Source organism: Penicillium verhagenii (genome assembly GCF_028828195.1).
Source record: "Penicillium verhagenii strain IBT 33310 chromosome Unknown utg000003l_segment0_segment0, whole genome shotgun sequence".
NCBI classification, from domain to species: domain Eukaryota; kingdom Fungi; phylum Ascomycota; class Eurotiomycetes; order Eurotiales; family Aspergillaceae; genus Penicillium; species Penicillium verhagenii.
In genome coordinates, this window is record NW_026643167.1 from 852,815 (window position 1) to 869,334 (window position 16,520).

General features: G+C 50.9%; 6 protein-coding genes across 6 annotated transcripts; 3 read left to right on the top strand and 3 right to left on the bottom strand.

The window, feature by feature from the left end:
* Positions 1-68: 68 nt before the first annotated feature.
* On the top strand, positions 69-3,786 carry bna5-1 (kynureninase; the record flags this gene model as incomplete). The annotated part of the gene is made up of 6 exons (XM_057161113.1): positions 69-258; positions 335-681; positions 754-1,234; positions 1,311-1,703; positions 2,153-2,409; positions 2,488-3,786. 6 exons carry the CDS (start codon positions 69-71, stop codon positions 3,784-3,786), a joined length of 2,967 nt encoding a protein of 988 aa, XP_057024398.1.
* Positions 3,787-3,995: 209 nt separating this feature from the next.
* N7466_001716 (ER membrane protein complex subunit 4) lies at positions 3,996-4,677 on the bottom strand (the record flags this gene model as incomplete). The annotated part of the gene is made up of 3 exons (XM_057161114.1): positions 3,996-4,071; positions 4,125-4,471; positions 4,543-4,677. 3 exons carry the CDS (start codon positions 4,675-4,677, stop codon positions 3,996-3,998), a joined length of 558 nt encoding a protein of 185 aa, XP_057024399.1.
* Positions 4,678-5,216: 539 nt separating this feature from the next.
* Positions 5,217-7,892, top strand: N7466_001717 (putative AP-2 adaptor complex subunit beta; the record flags this gene model as incomplete). Its single annotated transcript, XM_057161115.1, has 6 exons — positions 5,217-5,252; positions 5,437-5,690; positions 5,743-5,818; positions 5,875-6,239; positions 6,296-6,724; positions 6,779-7,892. 6 exons carry the CDS (start codon positions 5,217-5,219, stop codon positions 7,890-7,892), a joined length of 2,274 nt encoding a protein of 757 aa, XP_057024400.1.
* A 356-nt stretch (positions 7,893-8,248) lies between these two features.
* On the bottom strand, positions 8,249-9,740 carry cwc25 (U2-type spliceosomal complex subunit CWC25; the record flags this gene model as incomplete). Its single annotated transcript, XM_057161116.1, has 2 exons — positions 8,249-9,644; positions 9,715-9,740. 2 exons carry the CDS (start codon positions 9,738-9,740, stop codon positions 8,249-8,251), a joined length of 1,422 nt encoding a protein of 473 aa, XP_057024401.1.
* Positions 9,741-10,475: 735 nt separating this feature from the next.
* Positions 10,476-14,269, bottom strand: N7466_001719 (SH3 domain protein; the record flags this gene model as incomplete). Its single annotated transcript, XM_057161117.1, has 3 exons — positions 10,476-12,286; positions 12,363-12,458; positions 12,520-14,269. 3 exons carry the CDS (start codon positions 14,267-14,269, stop codon positions 10,476-10,478), a joined length of 3,657 nt encoding a protein of 1,218 aa, XP_057024402.1.
* Positions 14,270-15,381: 1,112 nt separating this feature from the next.
* Positions 15,382-16,362, top strand: N7466_001720 (Rtr1/RPAP2 family protein phosphatase; the record flags this gene model as incomplete). The annotated part of the gene is made up of 1 exon (XM_057161118.1): positions 15,382-16,362. One exon carries the CDS (start codon positions 15,382-15,384, stop codon positions 16,360-16,362), a length of 981 nt encoding a protein of 326 aa, XP_057024403.1.
* Positions 16,363-16,520: the final 158 nt, after the last annotated feature.

Here is a 16,520-nt window from a genome sequence, read left to right on the forward strand (position 1 = left end):
CGATCCGAAACCCCGAAATTGAAACCAAGTAGGACTGCCACTGCGCCCCTACCATCATATCCCTGAACATGGGCTCGCGGCAACACCTTCGTGAAATGAAATCGGGTCCTCCTCTTCCGTATCAAGATGATATCAGAGCCAACAACAAAGAATATGCCGAGGCTCTTGATGCTCGAGATCCTCTCCGCAAATTCCGGGATGAATTTATCATTCCATCAAAGAAGGACCTGAAGCGAACTACATTAGCTGTTGATGGAGGTATGCATTGAGATCCGCGGCAATAAACCAACATGTTGGTATCTATAATGGGTTTTATATTGACAAGGCAATATAGACGTCGATGAAGCTGCAGACCCCAGATCTATCTATTTCTGTGGTAACTCCCTTGGTGTTCAACCTCGCAGCACCCGGAAATACATTGAACAGTATCTGCGCACCTGGGCCACAAAGGGCGTAACCGGACATTTTGTCCCGCACGAGGACGAACTAGTGCCTCCATTTGTCGATGTCGATACCGCGGGTTCAAAAATGATGGCCCCAGTAGTGGGAGCTTTGCAGAGTGAGGTGGCGGTCATGGGTACCTTAACTGCCAATCTTCACCTTCTCATGGCCAGCTTCTACCGTCCTACTCAGGAAAAGTATAAAGTCATTTTAGAGGGCAAAGCATTTCCCAGTGATCATGTATGTTGGCTATATCTACCACGAATCTCAATGGTTCATTGTGATTGCCATAAATTCTAATTCAAATAACAGTACGCAGTCGAGTCGCAAATACGGCACCACAACTTAGATCCCAAGGAAGCGATGGTCTTGATTGAACCCAAGGACCTTGATCACCCCATATTAACAACAGAGCATATTCTCCAGGTAATCGATGACAATGCTTCCAATACGGCACTGGTCATGCTTTCTGCAGTCCAATTTTACACTGGTCAATACTTTGATATCAAACGCATCACAGAACATGCTCACTCAAAGGGCATCTTAATCGGGTGGGATTGTGCCCATGCAGCTGGAAATGTGGATCTCCACTTGCATGACTGGAATGTGGATTTTGCAGCTTGGTGCACCTACAAGTACATCAACAGTGGACCCGGCGGAATGGCGGGGCTTTTTGTTCACCAACGACATGGCGACGTGGATGAGTCTCAGCAGGATGGCGAGGAGTCCTTCCGTCCCCGGTTTTCAGGCTGGTGGGGCCACGATAGCAAGACACGCTTCAAAATGGTGAACAGTATGTTCATGCTTCCAAGGTGCCAAGTAAAGGGTGTGTAACATGAGAGATGAAAAAAATGCTGACGAACATCAAGAATTCCTTCCACAGCCTGGTGCCGCGGGCTTTCAACTTTCGAATCCCTCCGTGCTGGATATCAATGCCGTAATTGCATCTCTGGAGATATTCAACCGGGCAACGATGAAGGAAATTCGACAAAAATCGTTGAACCTTACGGGGTATCTTGAACATTTGCTAGTCAAGTATCCTCTCGATTGCCCGCCCGAAGACAAGCCTTTCACGCTTATTACACCTTCAAACCCAGCCGAAAGAGGTGCTCAGCTCAGCTTGCGGCTTCAGCCCGGGCTTCTGGATCATGTTCTCCAATATTTGGAAGAAAACGGGGTGGTTATCGATGAGAGAAAGCCTGACGTGGTTCGGGTGGCACCTGCGCCATTATACAATACATATTCAGAAGTGTGGAAGTTTTGTCAAATATTTTTGCAGGCATGCCGAGAGGCTGTCAAGGCTCGGCAATGATTGTATAAAATTGATTTGAGGGTCTATGTAATTTAAATGCACATCGATGGGAATTGAGGGGAAAATTGAATACCTAGTAGGTACACACTAGTACTATATACTACTATGTAGTCAGGAACGGAGAAAGGGTCCGGAGTTAAGCTGTGATAAGCGCTCTTTCAAAGATTTCGGCTACTCGGCACTTGAAGCTCCACAATTAGTCCAGAAATGTTACAAGTGATGTGATTCCAAGGTTATCAGTGAAAAGCATTTGGCGTAAAACCCTTGGTGTATTGTTTTCCTACTGGTTAGTCATTCCAGGCTAATCTAAATAGCAATCCGTTCTTGTGTCAACTTGCTTTCTAGTATACACTGGCAGTCAACAACCTTGCTGAGCTGCTTCCTCTTAACGTCTCTCAGACATGGAGAGATCTACCTCGGTCGATTTGGAAAATACCCAAGACCATGCGAGAGACGAAAGCCAGAATATCCAGGTTGGAAATGTCGACTACTCTGTCTTTACACCTAACCAGAGACGTTTTATCGTGTTTATAGCCTCTTGGGCCGGGTTTTTCTCCCCAGTTTCTTCACAAATCTATTTCCCAGCGTTGAATACTCTTGCGCAGGATCTTCATGTGTCTAATTCACTGATCAACCTCACCTTGACAAGTTATATGGTTTGTTCTCACTGAAAAAAAAAGAAAAAGAAAAAGACAACTTCCATCCTCTCGGCGACGAAGCTAATATGCCCTCAGATTTTTCAAGGTCTATCGCCGATGTTTATCGGAGACTTTGCCGATAAGGCCGGCAGACGACCAGCTTACATGTTATGCTTCACGCTTTACATTGCCGCCAACATTGGATTGGCTTTACAAAATAACTATGCTGCACTTTTCGTCCTGCGGTGTCTCCAGAGTGCAGGGAGTAGCACCACTATCGCTCTATCCTCCGGTGTTGTCTCCGATGTTGCTACCGTGGCTGAGCGAGGCTCCTATATGGGTTTCGTTGCAGCAGGTTCACTATTAGGTCCTTCAGTTGGCCCCGTCATCGGAGGTCTACTGGCGCAGTATCTCGGATGGAGAGCGATTTTCTGGTTCCTCACCATTTTTGCAGGAGCCTTTCTGGTCCCATTTCTGATCTTCTTTCCCGAAACCGCTCGTGGCGTCGTCGGCGATGGCTCTCTGCCGCCGCAGAAATGGAATATGTCCCTGATTAGCTACCTCAAGTCCCGCAAGGCGAGGGAAGAAGGAATCCAGTCACCAGCGAGTTCGAAAAAGCAGAAACTGAGCTTCCCAAACCCCTTCAACACGCTCAGCATCGTGTTCCAAAAAGACACCAGCATCATTCTATTATGCAATGCGATCCTGTTTGCAGGGTTCTACGATGTCAGTGCCACTATCCCCTCGATCTACAGTCAATTGTACGGGCTGGATGATCTGCAGATTGGCCTGTGCTACATCCCCTTTGGTCTCGGGGCCACCATCGCATCCGTCCTAAATGGCAAATTCCTGGACTTCAATTATCGCCGGCTGGCAAAGCAGCTGAACTTCCCACTGGTCAAGAACCGCTCTGTAGACCTGCGACATTTTCCAATCGAAAGCGCACGCCTTCAGATTGCGTTTCCTCTCTTGACCATTGGAAGCCTGAGCATCGTGGCCTTTGGATGGTGCTTAAACTATGGTGTCCACCTCGCTGCACCTACTACCATTCTATTTGTCATGGGACTTTCTTTAACGGGATCCTTCAATACCGTTAGCACACTCTTGGTAGATCTGTATCCGACACAGGCTGCCAAAGCAACGGCAGCTAACAACTTTGTCCGGTGCCTACTTGGAGCTGGTGCCACGGCCGTTGTGGATCTCATGTTGTCAGCCATGGGTCGCGGTTGGTGCTTCACCTTTGTTGCCCTTGTGATGCTATGTACGTCGCCTTTACTTCTGATCGTAATTTGGAAGGGGCCGCAATGGCGAGAGGAGCGTCGCCTGAGAGAAGAATCTAAGAAGCTGGACGATCCGCCGCATGAGACATCTCCGCAGAGCGTCAAGATCGGCTGAGCGTCGGCGCAGCTCCAACCCCCGTTTATAATATTACCACACGATTTCCACGCTGCTACGATTGAATCATTTGCATGAAATCACATCAATACCCCTTTGAAGTTGTGAATCCAATATTTACACACAGATTGAGGGCCTGGATAGTAATGAAATCAAACATCTGATGCCCATTTTCCATATCCTGCAAGCGCTCTATAATAATGCGAGTATCACCTAAAAGCAAAATGAGCCTGCTCCAAAGGTTGCCGCTCCGATTCCCATGCAAGCCAATCCGATCTCGTTGTCCTAAAAGATTATCAGCATCAACCGTAGTATAAAGTCCCACATTAAAAACATACGGTAGCAGTCCCATAGCATTGACTTTCCAAATTCCCAAGGCCAGTAAGCCCAGCTGGACAAGAATATAAACGGCTTTCACTCCGAACAGGCGTCCACGAGTTGTTGGGGTCTCGAACTTGGCAAACATGACATTGGTGTTGAATAAACCCTGGATAGGACCCTTGAATAACATGAAAACCATCATGATACTGAAAATCTGAAGGCTGTTTCCGGACATATACATCATGATCGCGTTCATGGGGATCTGCTTGGATGGGGCGATGGCGATCTCCCATGCCTTCTTAAGCTTGAGGGCGTCGGTTTCTTCGGGTTTCTTGTCGGTCGGCTGCTTCTGCTGCTGCTTCTGCTGCTAATTTATTAGAACCTTACGTGATAGGCGCTTATGGAGGTCGGGGTCCGGTTTTGGGGGGCTCTCACCTGTTTCCCTGCCCGAGAGCTGGAGAAGCCTGGTGGATCCGGGATACTGCTGGCAGCCTTGGTAGGACGTGGCATAGGGGAGTTCAAGGCAACCACCCATTGGGGCGGGGGTGGAGGAGGAAGAGGCGACGACATGATGTGAAGTGCAATGTGTGCTGTGATGGGTGTCGCAGATGGATGTGGTGGAGGTCGAAGGTGGGAACTTGAAAGGATGGCGGGTACGAAGGGTTCCCTCCGCAGCTCCCACTCCACTCCGCCTTGAATTCCAGATTCTCCTTTCTCTCCTGAACGTATCACCTTCCCCCTCCAAACTTCAATCCTGCCAATTTGTAGCTGTCTTTTGTCTGGATTTTTTTATACTTGGTCATGCTCAATTCATGAATTCCGGTGTCTCCGAATCCCCTGAACCCATCGTGGCGCACTAAGAAAGCCGCGCCCTTTCCTCGACGCTCGTAGCCTACGCCTACCAACTACACCATCATCTCGCCATATTCCTCCCAGATTCGCCCTAGATCGATACCCGAACTACTCTCTATCTTCCATATTTGACCTTATCAGATTCTCGATCATCATCAAATTAACCCGCATGTGATTGATTGGACGGCCGCTAGAACCAAACCTACAAAGGAGGAACCGCCACAAAATCCCCTGCGATTCGTCCACACACCGCAGCCATGAGTTCTGGGGGAGATGCGAAACTATTTGCTAGGGTACGTACCATGTCTTGTCGTCTGATCATACACCCAAAAGTCCAAAAGTGACTTTCCCCTCCCCCTCTTCCCCGCACACCATACATACACACACCTTGCGCCTTAAAAGGCGATGACCCTTGCGGATTACGCTCCTTGGCCTCTGCTACCTGCCTTTCTACCCTGATACTCCCCAACACGCGAGCCCCCCATGTTTATTGGGTTTGCACCCTATCCTGCAGGATATGGCTCACGCTTTTCGCGCACTGCACAGGGCAAGGTCGCCGAGCTACGAACTGAGCTTCAAAGCGGCGGCAAGAAGGACAAGAACTATTCCGCCAAAAAGATTGCCCTCAAGAAGATCGTCGCCAATATGACTATGAGCAATAACGACATGGTCGCGCTGTTCCCCGACGTTATTGAGTGCATGAACCTACCGAGTTTGGAGATCAAGAAGATGTATGTTGGAATTGAATGACTCACTTGGAGGCTCTATGCTGAACTGCTCCAGGTGTTTTTTATTCTTGGTGAACTATTCAAGGATGAAACCAGACGCCGCGTTGAAGGCGCTGCCCACTTTAGTTGATGTATGACTTGACAGGTTAATAAACGGATCGCGAAAGGTGGCTGATCAGATTCATAGGACATGGGTGACAATAACCCTCTCGTGCGAGCGCTTGCCCTACGAACCATTTCATATATCCATGTGCGCGAATTCGTCGAAGCGACATTCCAACCCCTCAAGCGCCTCATGCAAGATAACGATCCATATGTGCGCAAGACAGCTGCTTTCTGCGTCGCCAAGCTGTACGAGCATGACAAGAAAATGGTCGAGAACTCGGATTTGATTGATCGCTTGAATCGCATGCTCAAGGATGAGAACCCAACTGTTGTCTCCAGTGTGTTGGCTTCATTGGTGGATATCTGGGGTCGCAGTGAATCGATCTCTCTGACCATCGACTACACCAGTGCTTCAAAGTTGGTCTCGATTCTGGCGGACTGCTCCGAGTATGACTTGCATTCTTTCTCCCAATTTCCATACGCACGCTGACAGTTGTCTATAGATGGGGTCAAACCTACATTCTTGAAGCATTGATGTCCTATGTGCCCCAGGACACCGCCGAGGCACTCCTGCTGGCAGAGCGAGTTGCTCCACGGCTATCTCATTCTAACTCCGCAGTCGTTTTAACATCCTGCCGAGTTCTTCTTTACCTAATGAACTATATCTCCGATGAAAAGCACATCACCTCATTAAGCAAGAAAATGTCACCGCCTCTTGTGACTCTCCTCGCTAAGCCTCCGGAGGTTCAATATCTGGCCCTGCGCAATGCCATTCTCATTCTTCAAAAGAGGCCAGAAGTCCTCCGCAATGATATTCGCGTTTTCTTCTGCAACTATAACGACCCGATTTACGTCAAAGTGACCAAGCTGGAGTTGATGTTCATGTTGACGACAAAAGATAACATTTCCGTTGTTTTGGCGGAACTCCGAGAGTAAGTCACGCTTTCTGTGGTTCTGTTTTATCATCTGTACTAATGAACCCCCAGATATGCTACCGAAATTGATGTTCACTTCGTGCGTAAGGCAGTCCGTGCTATTGGAAAGCTTGCAATCAAGATTGAGTCTGCTGCTCGGCAATGTATTGACACACTACTGGAACTGGTTGACGCCAAGATCCCATACATTGTCCAAGAAGCCACCGTTGTGATTCGCAACATCTTCCGGAAGTACCCAAATCAATATGAGGGTATCATTGGCCACGTCATTAGCAACATCGATGACCTGGACGAACCCGAGGCCAAGGCAGCCGTCATCTGGATTATTGGCCAATATGCCGATCGAATTGAAAACTCCGACGGTCTTCTCCAGGACTACCTTGCTACTTTCCACGATGAAACGGTCGAAGTGCAGCTGGCTCTGCTCACGGCCACAGTGAAGCTCTTCATCCAACGGCCAACCAAGGGCCAAGAGCTCGTTCCCCAAGTTCTAAAGTGGTGCACGGAGGAGACCGATGACCCGGACCTTCGAGACCGCGGCTACATGTACTGGCGACTCCTGTCCACCGACCCAGCAACCGCCAAGCAAGTAGTCATGGGCCAAAAACCACCCATCACCGCCGAGAGCGAGAAGCTTGACTCGCGCACCCTGGAAGAACTCTGTCTGAACGTCGGAACCCTAGCCACGGTCTACCTCAAGCCCATTCACCAAGTCTTCCGCGCCGCCCGTCCCCGTCGCCTGCAGCCCAGCCCAGCCCTCCAACGGCCCCGCGTCGAAGATGGCACAGCCAGCATGCTCGAATACAATCCTCCGACCGCTAACCTCGCCCCCGCCTCAACGAGCAACAGTGGTCTCGCCACAATCATTACAACGGGCAATCCCATCAGCCCTATAAATGCTCCTCCCCCTCCTACATTCCCTATTAGTGGAAATGTCGTTCCGGGTGGTCTCAGCCCCAATTCCGCTGCTATTAGCGCGGCAGACTCCTACTTCAGCAATATCGGTTCTCAACAAATGGCTTCTATGAATCTAGGAGGCCGTGACGACGGTGATGTAGGTGGTGGGGGCGCCCAGTCTCAATACGTCGTTACTCAGAACTCGCAGCAGGTGTATCAGCCGCAGTTCGCCGGTGGTGCGGCCACGGGTGAATTGCTTTTGCTTTAGTTGGGCCTCTGAGGGGTTTGATTTGTGTACGCTGGAACTAGGTTGTAATTGTAGATATGTACGCTTCATGTCATGCCTGCCACTCTGATAAGCATACATAGGGAGTGCGAACCGTTACTTACTACATATGTAATTGATTTTGATACTTGATTCAATGGATGTAAAATGCAAGGATAACCTTGGAACCTCCAGCGTGCTAGGATTGCTAATTTTTGAATTTGGATATCACCGCTAAGATATACATAAAAAAAAGAAAACAAATAGAGTCATTCATGAGTAGCCCTAAGCTTCACACAAGGCTCTGCAATGATTCCACGACATAAAAAGTACACGCATATCTCCCGAATACCAATGCTTTACACCTCATCCATTTTCGATAGGCCGCCACGACTACGCCGAATCCGCTCGTCAAGACTATCCTCTTGCACACGCTTGTGTACCTGGGACATGAATGCACCACGGTCTGATCGCTGACGGTCATCGGCTTCCTTAAGAGTCTCCTCCTTCTGGGTGATATCGGCGATGCGTTGGTGCCGATTCGATTCCAATTCAGATGCATTGGACTGCATCTCTGCTAGCTTGCGAGCACGTTCTTCCTCCAGTGCTTTGGGGTCAGACTTAGGCTGTGCAGGACGAGGCGGTCGACCGAAGTTCTCGCGTCGGTTGCTCAAGTTGTTGTCAACGCGTCGAGCGTAGTCCCGACGGTTATCTTGATCATTGGAGCGACCATTGCGGTTTTGGGCCGGCCGTGGTGAAGGACTGCGTCGGTGAGGGGAGGGACTGCGTCGGTGAGGGGAGGGACTGCGTCGGTGAGGGGAGGGACTGCGTCGACGGGGAGAGGAGCGTCGTGGAGACCTGGTGCGGTCACTATCGTTATCCGGCTTTCGATCACGATCCCGCCTGTCATCTCGGTCATATCGACGGCTGGAGTATGAATCTTTTCTTTCTCGGTTGTCACGGCGGTCGCGGTCATCACGGCGAGATCGACCCTCTTCACCTCGACGATCCTTATCATCTCTTTGATTTCGGTCACGATCTCTATCATCCCTCCGATCCCGGTCATCACGGTCCCTCTCGCTGCGATGTCTGCGCGAGGATCTCTCCTCACCAGCAGGAGATCTGGACCGACGCCGATGCGACGAGCGATGGGATTGGTGTCTCGACCCATCTTCCGCCTCGCCACTGTACTCTCTGCGCTTCGAATCATGATTTCGATGTCTCCGCTCTCTCTCGTGGTCACGTTTCCGATCCCCACCCCGCCTCTCCTCCCTCTCCTTCCGCTTCATAGCCTCTTTGACCATGGCCTCATGGGCCGCCTGCTCCCTTTTCCTGACCTCGAAAAGCGGATCGGCCATAACTTTCGCCATAGTGTCACGCGCCGAGCCGATGGATGGCCCCGCTGCCGCAGCAGCAGCCGCATTCGCACCAACTAGATCTGCGCCCTTCTCCAACTTTTGGTTGTCGGTATCCTTCTTCAACAAAATTCCATCGATACGGCGCTTTCCAAGCAGGTACCCTTCCATTTCCTCGGAGTATTGACCTGTCGCGCCCGAAGGCGCCTGGTACATCCAGTCGACGCGGTTCTGCGTCTTCTGTTTGCCGGATGCCTCTTGGAGGCGCTGCAATTCTTGGATTTGTCGCTCTTCTTCACGCTCACGGCGGAGTTGTTCAATTCTTTTGCGCTCCTCCAGAGCCTTCTGTTCTTCCGACCATACGCGCTCTTGGTTGCGCAGCAGCGACGGGTGCCATGACCTGGTGGCGTATTAGTGGCATTTCTTGATTTCGGGGAATTCTGTATTTCTTCTGAGATTAAGTGACTTACTTCTTCAGGTTGAGATCACCACCCATATTTGCGAGAGGGGGGGAAAGCGATGGAGGGAAGGAGAAGGGGGACTGAACGTCTCGAGCTGGTCGATACTTGCTCAAGGCGCGTTCGCGGCCTAGGGCACCAATGTGGTGTCATGTGATCAGTGGTTGTAACGTTGAAGTTGTTACTAGTAATGTTAGTACTGTCACTTAGTAGTAGTACTAGTACTACTATAGGTACTAGTACTTACTACTGGTGTTTACTCAAGTCAAGTCAGTCTGGCAGCTGCTTTCCTGATTTTCCCGATTAATGGTAGCCTTGGAAATAAAATTACAGAGGCCATCCTGATTAGTAGAAGGTACGACCTTGAAAAGTCCATATACCCGTCATTTTGGTCCTTATAGATGACATACTTAGAATCAAAGAATGGATACATTGCAAATAGGTACAGGCAAAGGAAAATAAGGGGCACAGAGCAGAAACAACATTCATCTGCCTGGACTAGGGAAAAGAGGGTGCACGCTCGCTCAATTCTCCAAACAAAAGAAAAAGAAAAAGAAAACCCAGCAACCATCCCGCCTCGTTGACATTAACAAATGAGCAGGATGGTGGAGAAAAAAATTCAAAGAACAAGATGGAAAAACCAAAATAAGAGGGGAAGAGAAAGTGACAACCTTAACTCATACAGGAACCCACCTAATCTAAAGGAAAAGTGAGAAAGAATCGTTTCGCTGCATGCGATGGGCGAGGAAACGACCACATTGCAGTATCTCTGCTTATTTGTTGTTTTCCCAGCCAACCCAGCTGCGTGGCATCACTCGCCAGACCTTGCACTCGCCACTGCGCATGTCATTGAGCTTGAAGCTCTCCATCTTCACCTTCTTGCTTTCGCGCCCTTGCTCCCAAGCTCTAATCTTCTTCTTGGTACCGTCCCAATCCACAACAATGCCGACGTGGTCAGGTTTGCCAACTTCAGCACTGTACTTTTGGTGCATAGTGCCACGGTGGCCTTGGAATCGAGCATTGCGGAAGCTGACAATGTCACCGGCGCGGATCTCGTCATTTTGAGACACGGACGCATTGGCCAAGTTAGAGTAAACCAAAGCACCGTATGCCCGAGTACCAACGGGAAGCAATGCATCAGAAAGGGGGCTTAGAAGATGCTGAACCAGACCAAAGGGAGAACCATCTCCCACAGTGGAGTTTTGATAGGAATTAATAGCCTCGGAGATTCGGATACCAATTTGGTTGTGTGCCTGTTCCAACTGGTCCTGACGAGGTTGAAGGGGAGGTGGCTCGTGGCGTTGCTCCAAGGAGACATCTGCAGGATTTCTAGGTTCGAACTGAGCTGCAATAACAGTTTGAGAGTAGTCCATGAAAAGAATATAAATGTCTTTGGACACAGTCGTCTTGCCACCGCGCTTTGAGGAAGAGGACTCCTCAACTTCAAAGAGTACATCTTTTCGATTTTGGACAGATGGCGGCGGGGTATTTGGCTGCGTCCACCAGAGGGTACTCTCCGCATAATCTATATCGGTGGCAATGTAGCCTTGATCAATGGAGGGGCGAGAAACATCCATGGAGCGCCGGATATTGGACGGGCCCCTCGCCATATCCATTGAAGGGCGCGAGCCACGAGATGCCGAAGGTGAAGCCATAACTGGAACCTGGGTTGGAGGAGGCAGTGGGGCCAGAGATGAACGCCTTTGAGACATCGGTAAAGATGGGGCCTCATTCGTAGGACTTTGTATGGGAGATTCATCGTACAGGTCGTCGAAGCTCTGTCTGACGGGCGGTTGCGGGGGAAGAGGAGGTGGCGCTTCTGGACGACCACTGGGAGGGGCCGGGGGAGTAGGCAAACCGAGTCGAGGTTCAACATAATTGAAGGGGTCATATTCCTCCTCTCCACCGTACGATGGTTCTCGGCCTGGCGGGGGCGGAGGTGGTCCTCGAGGTGTATCAATAGAAGCTCGAGGATTTCGGGGAGGCTGACTGGGAGGTAGGGGCGGGACCCCTCTGGGAGCAGCAGTCGGAGGAAGAGGTGGGGGAAGACGGGACTCTGTAGGGCTGCGAGGAGATTGAAGAGAATAATCATCGGTCATTATGCCCTCGTCAAAGCTAGAATCACGCTCATGAGATCTCAATGCATCCTTGTGTTTCACACCGGACGCAATATCGGTGTCGTAGTCGCCATCGTATTCTGTTACTTCTCCATCAACATCCTCTCCGGCCTGACGGGGAGCGGAAATGGCACTAGTGCGACTATCCGTGGTGGAGCGACGACGAGGCTGATTCGGAGGAGGAGGTGGTGGGGCACGGCCCTGTGCCGGTGGCATGGGTGGGTTTGTTGGAACCGGGGGAGGTGCACGACTAGCTCTCTTTTCGGCATTTGACGTCGAAGGCACGGGAGGTGGTGTGTCATATGTTGAAGAGCGGCGAGAATCAATGCTGTCGGGAATTGCAGGAGCAGACACAGGCGGGGGAACAGAGTCCAAAGACAGGTTGCTTGCATGCACTGATAGCTCATCGTCCGATTCATTACCTGGGTCTATACCGGATGGTCTTGGCAGCGGAGGAATGGCCCGGCCTAGAGATATCTTGTTAGTTTTTTTTTTTTTTTTATTCGGGACCAAATCGTCAAATTTTCTAGGATGAAAACCTACCTGCTGGAACGGGGGGAGGGGAAGCTAGCTGCTCTGAGGGCACGGGGGGTGGAATGGGGCGAGAATCCACAGACGGCAGGGGGGGAGCAGTTCGTTCTAGTAAAGTATTAGCAATGCCTCAGTAGGTTTTTAGATCAGGTAGGGGTAATCCACGAACCACGGGTAGGAGGCGCAGGGGGAGCACGATCGATAGAAGAACGCGGAGGGGCGCCTTCATGAACAACGTCTTCGACGTCTGCCACGACCTGTGGGGCATGCTGCTCCGTGATAGGAGTCGCCAAATGCTCCTCTTCTTCTTTTTCAACATCGACAGGTGCAGCAGTGGGCTTGGTGTTGACATGCATTCCAGGAAGGGGAATCATTGGGACTGGAGGGGCATGACCTGGAGGTGTCGGTTCAGGCTCACCAAGCCTCTTCTCAGACTCGCCGGGAGTCTTGGGCTTTCGAGGTGCAGGGGCGCTACCCATGCCAGGCAAGCCGCCTGGGGGACCGAATAGGCCCATCATACCCATACCACCACTCATCTTGGCCATTCGATTACGAAGCTCCATTCTGCGTTTGGTTTCAGGATCTATTTCTTCCTCCGCGTCCTCCTCCTCTTCTTCCTCTTTCACTTCCTCTTCCTCTTCCTTAGCATCAACCAATTCTTGCTTATGCTCGGCGCTGTGAGCGGGCGGTGCTGGAGCTTGCCGTGTGCGATCATCCTCATCATCTCTGCTGGTGGAAGTCTCACCAGCATCCTCGGAGTCTGCCGCGGCAGAGTAGTCCGCGTCATTCGATTCGCTGGCAATTTCCTCCTGGGGTGAGAATGGAGGAGGCAGGGTGGGTGGAGCTCTGCCTCTCAAGGTATCCACACTGGGGTCTCTAAGAGATGTCGGAGCTTCGACAGGAGAAGGCACTTGTTCTTCCTCCTCGTCTTCTTCAGCTGCAGCAATCGTCTCCACGGGCTGCTCGACAGGCTTCTTTGGAGGCTTCGGCTTCTCTTTCTTCTGAGCAGCCTCGGCATGGCGCTGAGCTTGTTCAATCTGCTGTTTTTGAAGAAGAGCTATCCGATCCTTCAGGCTTGTAGGCTTTGGCTGATCCTCTGAACCTTCCTCGGCCTCCTGTGCCGGTGGTGGAGGCGGGGGGCGGCTTTCAGAAACAGGGGGTTCCCGAGCAAGTTGTTCCTTCACCTCGGGGTCCTCCTCTCTCTTGTAAATCTTGGCAGCGGGCTCCCGCGGAGGAGGCACGAAAGAATCTTTACTTGGGGGCGGAGCAACGAACTGCTTTTTGACAAATGAGGACGGCTGTTGACCACCAGGTTTGATAGGTGCAATTGGCGCGGCAGTTGACCGGTTGAATGCAGCAATACGGTCTTTAAAGGAGTTTCCTGCGGGCTTTTCTCCCACAGCCGGCGGTGGAGGCTTTGTAGATGCCTTCGCGGGAGGCGGGGCGGGTGCTGCAGTAACAACGGGAGCGGGGACTGGAGCAGGCTGAGGGGGCGAGTATGAAGCCTCCACAACTGGGGCAGGAGGGTTTGGCGCCGATTGAGGAGCAGGGGATTGCTGGGGGACAGTTTCGGATTCCTCCTGTTTCTCCTCGGGTTGCGCCGTTACCTCGGGTTTTAGTTGGACGGGGCTTTCGGGCACAACCACGGGAGATTGCACCGGCGCAGGCTCAGCCTCTTTCTTCGGTCTGCTTGGACGTGCCGGTCGCGGGGGTGCCGGAGGTTCATATCGTTCCACGAAATTCTTTGGAAAGATTCCCTCTTGCTTGATTCCCGAGCTATCTGTGTATTCGCCATTGTACCAGTCGGAATCCTCCTCGGAGGTAACGGTTACGATCTGGCCGATTGGGAAGCTGAGGTCGTCATCGTGGCCCGAAGCATACTCGAAGACCGCTCGAACCGTGAAAGGTGGGTTGGACATCTGGCAAATCGACCACGTTCACGGAGGGGGGAAACGGGAGAGGATGTAACGAGCACGCTAAACACAACAGGTGTGTAATGGCAACCGTGCGAGAATATACAGGCCGAGCACCAGCTCAAGTACTTGCAGCATGCAGCGGTTGTTTTGACGTCGTGGGGTCAACAAGGGTTTTTTTTTCTGCCTGAAGTTCGAAGAGTCGGTCAGCGTGGGACACAACTGGTGCCTAGTAGTCGGAGATGAGGGGGTTGGAGGATAGAAAGAGGGGCCGGTTGGAAAGGGACTCACAAAGTCAAAGAAATATTGTTTCACTAGGGAGAGGATGAGGATTGCAAATGGATACACGGGGATAACCGGGTGCTTAAAAAAAAAAAAGGGACACAGTTGGGGAGAGGAGGGAAGAGTGGAAAGAAGGAAGGCGAGGTGGTCGTCACTTGGCGGGATGAAGGAACAGAGGCTCCACTGACGATCAGCGGCTAACAAGCAAGCAACTGAACCAGGGTACATACACTCATACGAAAGGAGTAGGGTATGATTAAGAAATATGATAGATGCTGATTTGTCCTCGTATACCTTCGAATATCATCTGGTTTTCATTTTCGAAATGGCAAGGAAGACGTTGGTATATGTAAATATCTGATAGACTAAGTCCAGAGGTATGAAGTAATGCAACGGCCCCTAAGTGTACTAGTATTGGAGTTACATAGCATCCATGGATACGTAACATATGGTTTGATTTTATATCTAGAAAAAAAAGGAGTAAAAAAGAAAAAAAAGAGAAAAAAAACCAGGATCATTACACTCTTCTTTGTCACATATCAAGATACCTACTAGGTACTGGTATAGATATAGATTTATACCCAAGCCAAACCTCCGCTGCAACCCAATGCGTTAACGGGGTGAAGTGTCGTTACTCTCATTGGCGACATCATTGCCTTGCAAATCCCCGGGTTTTTTTTGATTGTTGGTTCCACGTTCCGTAATTTTCTTCGGCCGTGAAAACCACAATTTCCTTTACCGCAGAACTTCAAGTTCTTCTTTCTCCCAGATTTATCGTATACTCCAAATAACACGACCATAACTCCAATACACTCGAATCGCTTTTCTCAAAAACAATGGCACCACAACAAAGCCCCTCCAAGTCCATTCTGAAAACCTCCCTCCCCTCTGCATTCGCCGCCGTTAACGCCGAGCAACCAACGACATACCACTCAACTTTGTCACAGGAAGAACAAGACAAATACCTCCAGGCCCGACCTGGCGCAACTGCACGCCACTTGGACATCGCACTGCAGCATGCGCAGCATATCCAAAGCCAGAAAGATGTCGAAGAAATGATCCTAGACCGTACGGTCGAGCTCCTCGCCATCCCCGCTTCATCCTCCGCAGACCCGGCTTCCCCCTCAGCAGAGGATGCCCAAGCTTTCAAGTCCGCCTTGGTCCCGTTTCGACCGACCGACTACGATAACTACATTATGGAGCGAAATTACGAAGAGTTATGTGGTTATGGGCTTTGCCCTCAGAAGAATCGCAAGGAGACAATCAAGGCGCGAGGCCAAACCTTTCATTTTAAATACGGTACCAAAGGAAGTGGACCTGGTGGCCGTGGCCGCAGCGTGGATATTGTGTCTCGAGAGAAATTGGAAAAGTGGTGTTCGGACGAATGTGCGGAGCGCGCGCTCTTTATTCGTGTGCAACTGGCCGAGGAGCCTGTTTGGGAGAGACGTGCCGCTGATACTCGAGCCATCAGCATTCTCTTACTGGAAGAGGCTCGTGCAAAGCGACAGAGGCAGCCCAATGCCGAAAGCTCATCCGCCGCTGAGGTTACTGCTGAGATGGAGAACTTGAATATTCATGATCCCAACCGCTCGCGTGAGCTGGCTTTAGAGCGTGGCGACAATACCCCCATTCATCGTGATGGGAGGGTGGACATCAACATCAAGGAAAAGGAGCCCGGGTCTGGGTTGGCCGTCAGTGCACCACAACGGCGACCGGAGGACGCTTTGGGGGGATCCATTGAAGGGTACATTCCCCACGATCAAGGAAACAAGCGACCCACCCGAGAAGATGAGGGAGATCTGCTGGATCAGATTTAAAGATGGGCCTTGGCCATGGCATCATTTGGCGTTTTCGAGAGGTTTACAGATAAATACCCTGGAGACAGAACATAGCATACGGGAGTCTCAAGTCTACGGAATGACCATACTTAACTCGATCTTCGGCTGCACGACAACTAGCATGAAAACTAGTCTAA